This window comes from Diabrotica undecimpunctata, chromosome 10 (genome assembly GCF_040954645.1).
Source record: "Diabrotica undecimpunctata isolate CICGRU chromosome 10, icDiaUnde3, whole genome shotgun sequence".
In the NCBI taxonomy this organism is placed as follows: domain Eukaryota; kingdom Metazoa; phylum Arthropoda; class Insecta; order Coleoptera; family Chrysomelidae; genus Diabrotica; species Diabrotica undecimpunctata.
The window spans coordinates 55,519,152-55,532,890 of NC_092812.1; the positions used below are offsets into that span (position 1 = coordinate 55,519,152).

General features: G+C 32.6%; 2 protein-coding genes across 9 annotated transcripts in view; one reads left to right on the forward strand and one right to left on the reverse strand.

The window, feature by feature from the left end:
• Window positions 1-6,319, forward strand: part of LOC140451826 (uncharacterized) — a 110,878-nt gene extending 104,559 nt beyond the window's left edge. For all 6 annotated transcript variants that reach the window (XM_072545719.1, XM_072545723.1, XM_072545720.1 and 3 more), the window contains one exon: window positions 484-6,319. The gene's annotated coding sequence lies outside the window, so the exon portion shown is untranslated. The remainder of the gene's footprint in view (window positions 1-483) is intronic.
• Window positions 6,320-9,283: 2,964 nt separating this feature from the next.
• LOC140451987 (F-BAR domain only protein 2) overlaps window positions 9,284-13,739 on the reverse strand; it is a 28,984-nt gene continuing 24,528 nt past the window's right edge. For all 3 annotated transcript variants that reach the window (XM_072545987.1, XM_072545986.1, XM_072545985.1), the window contains 5 exons: window positions 11,731-12,058; window positions 11,517-11,672; window positions 11,333-11,465; window positions 10,179-10,381; window positions 9,284-9,759 (listed from right to left, as the gene is read on the reverse strand). In XM_072545987.1, the coding sequence (XP_072402088.1) occupies window positions 9,432-9,759; window positions 10,179-10,381; window positions 11,333-11,465; window positions 11,517-11,672; window positions 11,731-12,058 (1,148 nt within the window). In that variant the 3' untranslated portion in view covers window positions 9,284-9,431. The remainder of the gene's footprint in view (window positions 9,760-10,178; window positions 10,382-11,332; window positions 11,466-11,516; window positions 11,673-11,730; window positions 12,059-13,739) is intronic.

Genomic DNA, 13,739 nt, shown 5'->3' on the forward strand with positions numbered 1-13,739 from the left:
ACCTTGCAAAGACTCCCTCATCCTTTTTTCGGACTCTGGACCGGCAACAGTATTGTTAAGCTACTCGATCCACGAAACAGCAATGCTGGCGGAGTTTAAAATTTACTTGAAGGTAGAAATCTAATGAATTGACGATTTACCACATGTAAACCCAGTGTGGTATTTTCCAATTTTTTCTGCGTATGGTGCCATACAGTTTGATAATATCACCTTTCTTGTATATTGTGCAGAGTATGTCCATTATTGTATCTTGGCTACGATTTTTATATAGTTCGACCGGAGATTGAAAAACTAGCCAGAAATCTGATTATTTTTTAGAGATAATGAGCGTTTTGTTTATTACACCGTGTATATTCATGGCGCTTTTGTCAGATGTGATCACCTACATTTCAACATAAATATTCTATGAGACTTTTATGCTCCTATTTACCTAATTTATAGAAATATAAACAAAGTAAATATTTAACGTTAAAATATTTTCAGGAGACCGTCGTTATTTTACCAGAGCCTAGGAATTAATTAACAGAATATTGGAAACATCAGTGAGAATTAGTAATATAATTGAAGACTTAGAAAGCCCGCAAGACTCCTAACAGGGTAGTAGGCAGAACTTTCGATACCTACTTTTATCAAATAACCATTTTTGTGAACGACACCGTGCTACATCTTTGTAAAGACCAACTTTATTATAAAAATGTAACATGGTACATATTTGTTAGTCTAACCGCAGGATTTCTCTTTAAACAACAACCCACAGCTGTAAAGATCTTTTTAATAAAGAGAGTAATCAGTTCTACATAAAATCAATTGACGTTTTCTATAGTATAGTATCAAAAGTGTAGGCATAAATTCTGAGAAATGATAATTGAGTTTTAACGACAACACTGTTGCCAGGTTGTAATTATAGATCATTTATAAACTTCTACATTAATAATTCACATACAGTCATATAGCCATAGAATAACGGACTTGCTAAAGTATCTCATAAAACATGACAACGTTGACTAGTAGAAAAGAACCATAGATAATTGAAGTCCCCAGTTAGAAAGAGATATATCACTAAGTCTGGATGTTCACTGTACACACAGTAGCATATCGTTTACGTTGTTAAGTGAATTTTAAAAATTTATATGTAGTAAAAAAAGTGTTTTTACCAAAATCATGTTTTTCTATGTATTTATACATAACGAAATCGTTACATATATTTACAAAGCCATTGACCAATATATTTTCATTCCTTTCACGGAGTCCACAATACACGTTATATATCATAGGTTATATGCATATTTGCCTTCCATATTTGTTAGAACTCTATAAAAACGTATTAACCGTGTTAGGTTTACTATGGTACTGATGTATTTCAGTAATAGTAACAACAAAGTCGTTATCAATAAACCAGTTGTTGATAAACAATGTAATGGGAATTCCCAAACAATTAAAAAGGTGAAATTGTGTTTGAGAGCAAACTAAAGCATCTATTGTTTTATGTTTAAATGTAAAGTTTGAAAATGACATTGAAGTTTTTAATTCTATAAATTTTGCCAATTAAAAAACTAAAATATACCAGATCTTTTGGATCATATGATATATGGCTTATCACAAAATTTGTAATTGATGAAACTAAAAGACCAATAATAACAGAATGGTCATCGCATTTCCTGGAATTTAGAGTCTACAATTTCGAAGCTATAATATATAATATATTTATTAAGCCCTTAATATACCGCTCAATATGATATCAAAAATGAAATGTCAGCCGAAATATGTGTTCTAGAATTTAGATCTAATAAGTTGGTTAAAAATAGTTGTTAAATCCACTTAATATCCAAAATTATATGGACGAATTTTTTATTAGATAAGAGCTTTCTTTGAATGTGGGTGCGGTTGTAGAAGATGTGCCTGTAGTAAACTAAAACTATTTGCAATCCTTATTTAGCTAATTTAAGCTCAGCTTACCTTTGTAATAATATAGTAGTTCAGTATATTTAGGGATATGAGTGTGTAAGATCATACGCTATTAATAAAACAAATATGTTTACTATCTCTTTTTACCATATAGTCCTATTAGAAAAAAAATAAATACATAGAATAAACATATATAACCGCGTTCAGAATTTCTATATCTCTGTGTAATTAAAGAATTCACTATTTATCCTCAATTAATTTTACAGTAATCTACGAGAGGAATTGGTGAAAATTCTTTTAAGAGTTTTTCAAACTCCAATTTTTTGCTAAGAGCTAATTTATGTAAGGCAGTAATATGTTAGTTAGTTTTATACCTAATGACCTTTGGACAAATTGTGATTTTTTTCTAAATATACTGGTCTACAAATGCTTAATGACATATTTTCCTTGCGTCCAACAGTCAAAAACCGAGTCCGTCATAATTATCGCAGGAATCTTTTTTCTTTTTCAATTTGTTAATCAGAACTGCGTAAGTTTCTAAAAAGGTGCTCAACATATTTACGAAAAAAGGAAATATGAAATAAAATCATGTAGCAAAAACGTGAAAATTCAAAACTTTTACCTGTACTACTATTTATAGGTTGTTTAATAAACACACTTTTGAGCAACGAAGTATTTTGTTCATCAAGTTGGTGATTAATGAGATATCTTATAAAAAAATTTATTACTTGAAAAGAAATTACTCGCAAATAAAACTTTAAAAAGCTTATTACGACAAAAGAAAAATCATTCAAATACATTGTTATCGAGATATATAGACCATGTTCCGTAATTGTTTGTTAATGTCATTTCGTCTGTTATTGCGGCAGATGTGACATCGTTTCAAAGCCTACACTACTTCAAAAGAAATATCTCTAAATATTTGAAAGTAGAATTCATATACCTATACCTAATATTAAAAAAATACCTCCCTTATTGTTGTTATTACTATATTAGAATTATTTAATTATATAAAGCCTCGTATTTTTGAACTAAGTATATATATATTTATTTTGTCTTTCATGTAGTCATTCACATACATAACAGCCACTGATGATCATTCCGATCTAACATGGCGTGTCACAACTATTATATCATAGAGTTGCAGAAGGTTTGCGAAAGTATTTTCAGAATATTTTTCTGAGTTTGGTATTTTTAAAATAGCAGCAATATCTTTATCCATATTGGTAAACTTATTAGTACCAATTCTTTGGGCAGCTCATTTATCCTTCAGGGGTAAGTCACATGTCACGTTTTCTGTCAAATGTCACGTTCTGTGTTGAATGTCACCGGTCTCCAAACTTACGTCACGATCGGACTAATAACATTGCATGATATCTTCAAATAGTGCATTCGACCCCATTTTTCATCCCTTTTTAACGATATGTCACACGTCATCCTACTTTAAGCCGTTTGGCATTTACCACCGGGGGTTACGATGTAGGGTAGTGGACCAGAAAGGCCCTTGTCTATCTACTTACCCTTTAAAAATAACAAATCACTTGTGGGAGGGCGTTCAAGTACTACTAACACATTTTTTAGAGGTATTTGACCCTTTCACCCCCTATTTAATTTTATAATCTTCTAAATATTTTTCTAACAATTCGAAATTTTTTTTACTTCATCGTGATTCATTGTGTGAAAGCGATGAAGTGAATTGCCTTCCCATTTTCTCGGTGACAAATCAGTTTTTCAAGATAAAAACAATTTTGGCCAGTTAATGGAAAACCGCGATTTTGAGTATCTTTTAAATGATGAACAAGCCTGCAACCGTTGTCTTTCCAGTCAGCAATCATGGCCCATTGTTACCTTTGACAAGATTTCCAGTTTTCATGCGTTTTTCTCGGAATTTCATAAGTTATGGATACATTTCTTTTAGAAGAACCATTTTCAACAGCTTGGACGATACGAAGAAGATTTTCTTGAGTCCAAAAAGCTCGTATGAAATTATCTGGTGTCCAAAAAAATACAGATTAGATACCTACTATGGCCACCTTACCCAAAATTAGGATGGCTATCTCACCCCATTTGTTAGATAAAGATGCGAACCACTGAATTTCTAAAAAAAATGTAAGTAAACGAGACTTAAGCTAACATCTCTCCTAGACTGACTTTAATTGTTAATTACCAACTTGACTAATGTCTAGAAACTTATAAATATGTAGAAGAAAATCACCAACAAAGACAACTTGCTTATATAGGTAAAATTCAGAACAGATTTTCAGACTTGAGCTGCGATATTTAGGAAAATTACGATGTATATAAGAACAACATATTTGATTTAAATAACAAAGATCTTACTATGACAAGAATAATATTTGTTTAGGTACGAATGTAGTTAAGTATTACAGTACAATAACATCCCTCACAAATATTAGAAATTGAATAATCAAACTAGGATAAGAGAAGGGAGCTTTTTTTATGTTTGGCCTATAAATTTTCAGAATATGTAATATGATGAAAAATTAAAATATTTGAAAAGGTGATGCGTATTAGACATCATCATAAATATACGAAGTAGACACACTTTATATTAGTTTGTTAGCCTAACTCAATATTTGATAAATCTAATAATATAGTCAGCAACCACTTTGGCAAGCCAAATTCCTGTTTGTAACAAGATTTTTACTTATTTCGTCCATCGAAGATTAAATGTAGGACTTCAACACCGCTCGACATTTTACTAAAAATTGGTGTGGTTGTTCAATAATTTTATTGTTGCCAGAAACTATTAGGTTTAACTCTAAGGAATTACCACATTAGTCAAATCTACGGCTAAAACTTAGCTTTGAGGCTTGTTAAGTGATATAAAAATATTACTTTGAACAGGTTCGTGATTGCTCTAAGACTGTGGTATATATTGGAAATATTTAACTTAGCAACAATTATGTCCAAACATTTACTCCAATCCATAACTTCATGTCCAATGTGAATACAAAAATTGACCATTCGTCCGATGTTAATAGTAATAATATTAATAATAATGATAAAATAAGACATTTGAGTATTTAAGTAGGCTTAAAACACATGTATAAAGTGGTTATAAAGATATTGTGTTATTAGTGGTTGACACGGTACCTCTTTTTGTGCATGAATCACTACATACAACATCTAAGACTGAACAGGGTCGTTCTTTACAACTTGTCCTTTCTATTTACACCAACATTCAAAAAAATGACAGAAAATGTCGAAGAGACAAAATCAAATTGTAGTTGATATTGCAGAATCCACAACAAACAAACAAACAAGAAGATGAGTCACCTTTATTTTTATTGCCTTTATACGTCGTAGAGGCTCTGTGAAAATAGAATCACAGGCCTTGGATTTAATTAAATATTATGTTTGTATTAACAATAAACTCTTCAGCAATTGAAGTTAGAGTATCTTGTATCATTTGACATTGTTAAAATGCGTGTGCCATGTTCATCAACGTACATGATGTTTCTTGTACTCTTTTACAAAATACAACGTGTTTTCAAAGTTCCACATTGTGGAATTACTAATGGGAAAATTAAGCAACTAACACACAATAGCAATCCCCATACCTGAATGAGAATTGCATATCCATAAAAACATTTGGGCATACAATTCATTGAGGTGGAGAGGATCGATCCAAGTAGATCAAGGACGAATCATTAGACCTCAATGCTCTCCAGGTACTCCTCCATAATCCACTCATAGCACGCAGATGCACTATTCTCTGCGTAAAGTCGAGGACAGCATGAGACACTTTAATCCTTCTTGGTCTTCTTTTTCTTGTCGTCTTTATTGCTTCCGCAAGTCTAGTAGTCTGGTAGACTCCATCTAATCATACGAAAGTTAAGACTCCAGAGGGTGGGAAAATGGGCTTAGATGGGTTGTAAAACACTTAGCCCCTCGCTTTGCTTGTCTTTCATGGCAAGCACAGTTGTATGTTTCCTTCTCCGTCTAGATGTCTGACTCAAGTTACATGGAAAGAGATACCGTGTAAACGCGCTATAATCTATATTTACGTAATTACGTATTATATAAGAGGGATAAGTATTCTATAACTAAAATATTAAATGCGTTCAAATCTGCTGAAAGCTAATGTTCTGATATTTACTTAATAAAGCATATGTACTACTTTTTTGGGCTCTTAAGCAGTTCTGTATTTAGCCAATGCCACCAAACGTCCCATTTTTTACAAAAAATAAATTGTGATCTCTCAATCAGTACATTCGTGTTTCTGCCAAACAAAATCTAAAACATTGTGGTTGATATTCATACATTTTGTGTAGATGCGTTTGCTTGCAAAGTTTTAATTCTTCTAGTGTACATCGAACGCACTTGTGTATTATTTTATTACTATATAAGTCGAAAGTAAAGAGTTATATAAAGTTTCTGTTAAAAATAAGGTGTTTTATTTCAATTTTAAATATTCCTGTCTTCGATCCCATTACTATCATTACCGAAATCAAAGAATGGAAGAGAAAAGTATTTTTAAAGTGTGTAAACACTTATTTCCTTGCTCAACGCTTTCGGCTTATATCTTCAGACTATGCTACAATAGAATAATGATATAAATAACTAATTTAAAATTTACAATGTCTCAGTTACATCAAGTAACTGAGAGCTGAGCAGAATATTTTGAGGAACTACTAAACCCAGAGAAAAATAAAAACGAAATACAATCATAACCCGGACCGGAGCAAAGCAATAATGAGGCCGAAATAAACGAACCATCAGATCAGGAGAAATAATAAAGCAGCTAAAGAATAACATGAGCACAGAAGAGAACGGTATCACAGCAGAAATATTCACGACAAAGCAACCTAATAAAACGAATTTGTAAAAATGAGAAATTGCCACAAGGCTGTAAAAATGCATCTATATGCCCGATCCACAAAAAGGAAGATAAAAGCCTATGTCAAAATCATAGAGCAATTTGGGTTTCGCATAAGCCAAAATTTAACTGTCAAAACCAGAAATAATTTCCAACTTCATGACCATCCAGGCGATATAAAATATATCGCCTGGATAGGATAATACAGGATATAAATCCTATATTATCTAAAGTGAACGGTTTTCTAAATATTTTAAATTTAATCCGTCTTAATAAGATCGGCTTTCCATATACTGAATTTATTGCGCCATAACCATACGAATAAGAGTATACATAAGTACCGGTATTGTGCATAAAATAAAAGTAAAAAATCCATTATTTGGAAACCGATTGCCTTTAGGAAAAAATCCTGAAACAGGCCGATTTTTATTTCCAAGTGAGAGTTAGTTATAGCAGGTTAAAATTATTTTGTTGGTGCTACAGATAAACCAATTAAACGTAATTTTAAAAATTCGGGGAACGCCTCCGCCAAAATTTAGACTAGACCAGAAATAATTATTATTTCCAACTTCATGACCTGCTTTACCTCCAGGTTGGAATACTAAAATCTTTTCTGCAGTGAATCGCTTTCGAAAAATTAAATTTAACCCGTTTTAATAAGATCAGCTTACGATATACTGATTTTATTGCACCATAATCGTATGATTGAGAGTGTACATACCGGTATTGAGCATAAAATAAAAGTAACAAATCCTTTATTTGGAATCCGGTTGCTTTAGGAAAAAATCCCGAAGCTTGTCGATTTTTATTTCCAAGTGATAGTTATACCAGGTTAAAATTATTTTGTTGCTGCTACAGATAAAACAATTAGACTGTCAAAATCAGAAATAGTTTCCAACTTCACGATCTGCTTTACCTCCAGGCTGGAACACTGAAATTTTTCTAAAGTTAACGATTTTCGAAATATTGAATTTAAATTCGTTTTAATAAGATCGGCTTTCGATACACTGAATTTATTGCACCATAATCGTGCCAATGAGAGTATACATAGCGGCTTTGTGTATAAAATAAAAGTAAAAAATCCGTAATTTGGAAAGCGATTGCCTTTAGGAAAAAATCCTGAAACAGGCCGATTTTTATATCCAAGTGAGTTTTTAACCAGGTTAAAAATATTCTGTGCTGCTACAAATAAACCACTTAAATGTAATTTTAAAAATTCGGGGAACGCCTCCGCCAAAATTTAGACTGTCAAAACCAGAAATAATTATTTCCAACTTCATGGACTGCTTTAGAAGCATGTAGAAAATTGAAATCCACAACTTTGTGACCATTTCTCTAGTTGATGTAAAAGCGTTTGTAGCATATTCGTGATGTTTTCCACATTTTGACTTCTCGCATAAATAACAAAGTCGTCTGCGTATAAGAGACCTTTCAATGGTGAGTTCATACTGGCTAAGACATCATTTATTGCCAATAAACAAAGTTTAGAGAAAGTTTGAGTTCACCGAAAGTACAAGCTGATAATAGCTGCAAATGTCAAACATGGAACACAAAATTTCGGTATAGCAGTGTTGGCATGTTTTTATAATGTAGATGCTGTACTCTTCAAATATAAAAAGATAAAGCTTTAGAAAAGTACATTTTGTTTATATTATGTTATGAATTCTGCAATTTTTGATTTATATAAAACAACAATGAGTAAATATTTGTTTCTTTGGAGATTTATTGCAGTTAATTATTAGACATTTTTTTAGCTATAACCCTTTGATAGATTTGGCAATCGTCAAATGAGCAGTTGCCAGATTACAACAGATGTTTGCAATTAATCTCGAAAGAGACAAATATCTACTCGTTATTGCTTCATATAAATTAAAAATTGCAAAATTCATAAAATAGTATAATTAAAATGTACTTTTTCAAAGCTTTATCTCTTTATATTTGAAACATACCACATATGCATTATAAAAACATGTCAACACTGCCAAATCGAAATATTTTTGACATTTGCGGCTATATTCAGCTTGTACTTTCGGTAAACTCATCCCAATTCTCTAGTTTTATTTTATAAAACTAAAAAGGGGAGTTTATAGGACTTTGATCTATTTCGTCGAAGTCAATTAGATTATGTTCCTCATATTGCTTCAGTATGATAAAGCTCTGGTTATACTGCGTATCAATAGATCTATGTTTATAAGCGTTAGCCATTTCTTCTGCGATTTCGTTAATAATAACCTTATCTATTTTATAAACACGTTTAACTGTCTTTATTGTCAATCTAGTTGTGGATCGAGTTCTCTTATATTCTAGTTGGTTTTCTAGTGATTTATTTCTTTTATATTTATTAAAGGCAGTTTCACTTGCTCTAATGACCTTTAACAAGACTCGTTCCACCATGGAACTGGTCTGGTATGTTTCGTTAGAGCTGTTTTACCGATTGAGTTTTCAGCTGCCTTAAATACGTGTATTTTAAAACATAAACTATAAAACAAGATAAAATATGTGTCAGGTGAAAAAGGTGGAAATTAAAAACAAGAATAAAGTGCTTTATCCTTTATTTAATTATAAAATAGCATTCATAAACTATATATTATATGCTATTTAACATGGAATTTGTCATAAATAAAAAATAATAATGTATTAGAACCAAACAGATAATGGGTATTGCACAGGATATGTAGGAATGCTAGCAGTTTTGTTCGCCAAGAGATGATACAGTCGACACCGTGGATGGCGTACCAGTTCCTGAACCGAATTTCTGATCACCGTCACAAATATACTTTCCTGAAACGAATCTTCGTTTGACTAGAGATAGCCGGTAGCCGGGACCTACTAGTTGGAAATCAATTCCTGAGAGAGTTGTTCCTTCGCAGTTGAACTGAATAATCACAGTTTGTGGAGACCCAGGACCGTTTTCAAGATCATATCGAGCGGCAACTGAACCTACACCATGATTCTCTGAGTGTTGGGAGAGCTCAGTAAACTTCCAAATAATCCTGTTATGTTCATTAGGCCTGAAAGATACAAACAAATAATTATTCAAATCAGTTTCAAATAATAGGGAGAAATTGTGTTATAATTTCAGGCACAAGATGCTATTACATCTCGGTCCCACTGATCCCCCCTCTTCTTTTTGACTAATTGCTGTTTTTGATTGACCAGACCTTAAAACAACACTCTATACTATTGGATTTATTAAATATTTTCAAAAATGTAGAAAAATGTAGAGGTTAAAGTGATTGAAAAGATTAATTTTCATTAAAAGGTACATTTACAATTACCCCGGATTCATTGTTGTGTTAAGAGTTAATGTTAGATGCTGTAAGTTAGCATGATATAATAATACTTAATGAATGTCTGCTATTATATTAATTTTAAGCAAACACCAATCAGAGATTTAATTTTCTTATAAACTTTTTGAACACATCCTTACCACTGAGCTGTAGGCTTAGTCTGCATAACCTTTACTGTTCCTGGTACAGGTACTGCTATAGTCACGTTCAATAAAGGAGTAGGTGAACTCATGGCATGAGAATTGTACTTATAATCGATTTTTAGATCTGTATGGGCACTTGAACATTTCCAGTAAGCGACTAGTTGGAATGGACATGAGTTTGCTCCTGGCTTTGGTTTGATCTGAAAATATTAAAACATATATACATACTGTTTGTTTCTTCAATCAGCAAAGTTTTATTACTAAAACGCAATTGCGTTTCTCTGCAAAAGAAACATTTGAAGCTTTTAACTAATATTAAAATGACGGCTCTTACGGTAGTAATAAAAATTAATATTGACTGGTTAATAATTGTTTCTGAACAAAGTAATGACTTTACTTTATCGAAAGATTCTTGACATTTATTCGACCAGATGAATTCCACATTTTTTCTTAATAAGTTGTGTAGTTAGTCTAAAATGATTGTAATATGCAGCAAACCTATGATAATAATTTATTTTCCCCAATAATTGACGTACATTCTTTCTTGTTTCTGGAACAAGGAACTTTTTCACGGCAATCAGATAATGTTCGACAGGTTTGGAGGAATTATTTTTTATTACGTGACCCAAGCATTTTACAGAGTTTTTCGTGAAAGTGAATTTAGAAAATTTTAGTTTGAATCCGTTTTTTATTTTTTAAAAGCTTCCTCGGTCCTCCACAAAAAATAATGGTGTAAGTTTATAAGTAAAAAATAACAAATTCATACAAACAAAATTTGTAAATTGTAAATTTAAATTTAACAGATGGCTGGCTTCATCTGGCTGCGTGGGAGGTCCATAAGGATTTAGAGAATTACGCGATTGCCAAGGACATTCAAGATAGAATTTATAGGGTTCCTGGAATAATTTGTTAGATATAGAAAAAGGAACAATTTTTGGGATATGAAGTTCTTATTATTTGTTATGTATGATGTGATATATCTGGCTCAAGTTATCAATGTCAGTTCTTTTATGTAATGTTTTATGAAATAAAAGAGAAGAATAAATCTTAGAAGACAATGGCTGACTGCAGTGGAGAAATATTTATAGAGACTAAACGTCACAATTAAGTATTATTATTACTTATTATCTATTACCTACAATTAAGCTTACCTGATATTTCAAAATATCAACATTGAAATATGAAGCACTAGGATTCTGCTCAGACTGCTTTTTTAGTAAAGAACTTAATGCAAACATATTAAACTCAATTCCTATATGGTCAGTTGCAGATTGTCCACTGTCTCTGTAATAAATATTGTTGTATTTTCTTTTAACTCAACAAAATTATACTTACAAATAAACTAATTGGTTATTTGGTAAAATGCTAGTAAGCCTATGAGTATTCTTAACTCTAAATACTAATTTTGCTGGGTTTGGATTATTAGCGAGAATTGTGACTATCCCAGCAGGGAACGACAGCATCATTTCGCCAGACATCTTTACTTGACACCTAAAATGATAAAATATTTAATATTTTTTACAACACCGATATATACACTTATATTCACCTAGATTCGTCGGCTCCTCTAAAGTACGAATGAACAATTTCATGGAAGGCAACAGCAAGTGGAATTGTATCAGCCATGCCAATGGTTAAGGGAGAGGGTCCCCTAGATACTCCAATGGGAACTGAAGCAGTGCGAAATTCTAAACTGTTAATACTATCGGCACGGGATATAGTATTTTGATTCAACAAAGTTCTGGAAGAATCCGACCTGCGTGAGGGTGGTCTTGGAATTGACATATAACCAGATGTTGGAGTTGGAGTCTGACGCGGAGGGTGCTTAGGTGGGGGATGTTGAATTTCACCATCCTCAGAAAATATTTCTCCTAGTTCTAAAAATAAATATATTATATTTACAAACTTTTAATTATCGTCTTAGTAGAAAGTGTTAAAAACCGTATTTGAATACGCGCGTCCACACACGTATCACAACGATGAACTCGTATCAGCAGAACTCGTCTCCCATGATCATCGCTTTATTGTCATTGTGCCTTACGTACGTACGTAAGTTTTCTTCTGGCTTGTTCCAGAAAGTTTAATCGCGCAAAAACACAGATGATGCTATCTGAACATTCTAATAATCACATTTTATGAAGAACTAATGAAATTAGTACCATTGCATAATACATAGCCGGCTCCAAGCCCGGATAATATGTGAAGGGTGATTGGTAATGTTAGCAACCTACCAATCGTCAAAACTAATAATGCTCAAAGAAACAATGTACAGCCCCGGAACAGGATTGATACTGTGAAGATGACCACGGCAAGAAATAAGGACAAGCGAAAAATATCCACATCCCAGGTAAGAATTACTACATGGAATATCAGGTCGCTCAGCTCAAGGGACCAAGAAATAACCTAAGTGCTGAAAGAGACATTTCCGCTGTAGAGGAAACAAAAAAGAAAGGAAAGGGGCAATCAAAATAAGGTGAATACATACTAATCTACAGTGGAGTAGCAAAAGAAAACATGACCAAAGAAGTACACCAAAGGTACCAAAATCACATCAAAGAGTGTCAATACATATCAGAAAGGATTGTAACAGCAAAGATAAGAATGGAGAAGGAAGACCAAAACATCATCGGACTATACAGCCCAGAAAATAATAAGCCTCAAACAACAAGGGAAAAAGTGGTAGATCAAGTCAGAGGGAAGATGATAATATTGGGGAATTTTAACGCTCGAATAGGCAATCAAGAAATACCCGGAATTAAGCAAAAACATGACGAGAAAGTTAAAATCGAAAATGGAGAACTGATGATAAACTTCTGCACGAACAACGAACTTAAAATAAAGAATATATTTTTTGACCACAAAGATCAACACAAATATACATTCAATAACACCCATGGACAAATATATATGATAGATTATGTTATAACCAACACAGATTCTAGGGGTTAGAAGATGGAGGGAAGTTGCCAGGAATCGACAGGAGTGGCGACTTCTTTGTGAGCAGGCCAAGATCCACAACGGATTGTCGAGCCACTTATGATGATGATGATGTTATAACCAACAGAGATATACATCCATGAAATATAATCGACGTAAGATGCCTCAATTCACTAGATGTAGGAGAATGGAGATCAAGCATCATAATACCTCTCTTAAAAAATGAAATCGGACCCGGAAAATTACAGAGGAATTAATTTATTAAACACAACACTGAAATTAAAAACCAAACTGATAGCAAATAAACTGAATGAAATTATAACACTAGTAGAAGAACAAGGTTTTAGGTCGGGAAGATCATGCACCGACGCTATTTATAATGAGGCAAGTGCAAGAGAAATCATTAGAATACAACAAACCGGCATATCTATGTTTCGTGGACCTTAAAAAGGTCCTTGGCCGATTCAAATTAAAGGACGTTATCCACTTATTGTACGCAAGAGAGAAACTTTAAGGAATAATCGAAACGACCGAACAACACAATAAAAATAAAAGTAGAAGAACTAATTGACCCTAATGAAGTTGGCAATGGGATAAGACAGGGAGATTCCCAGAGTTCTC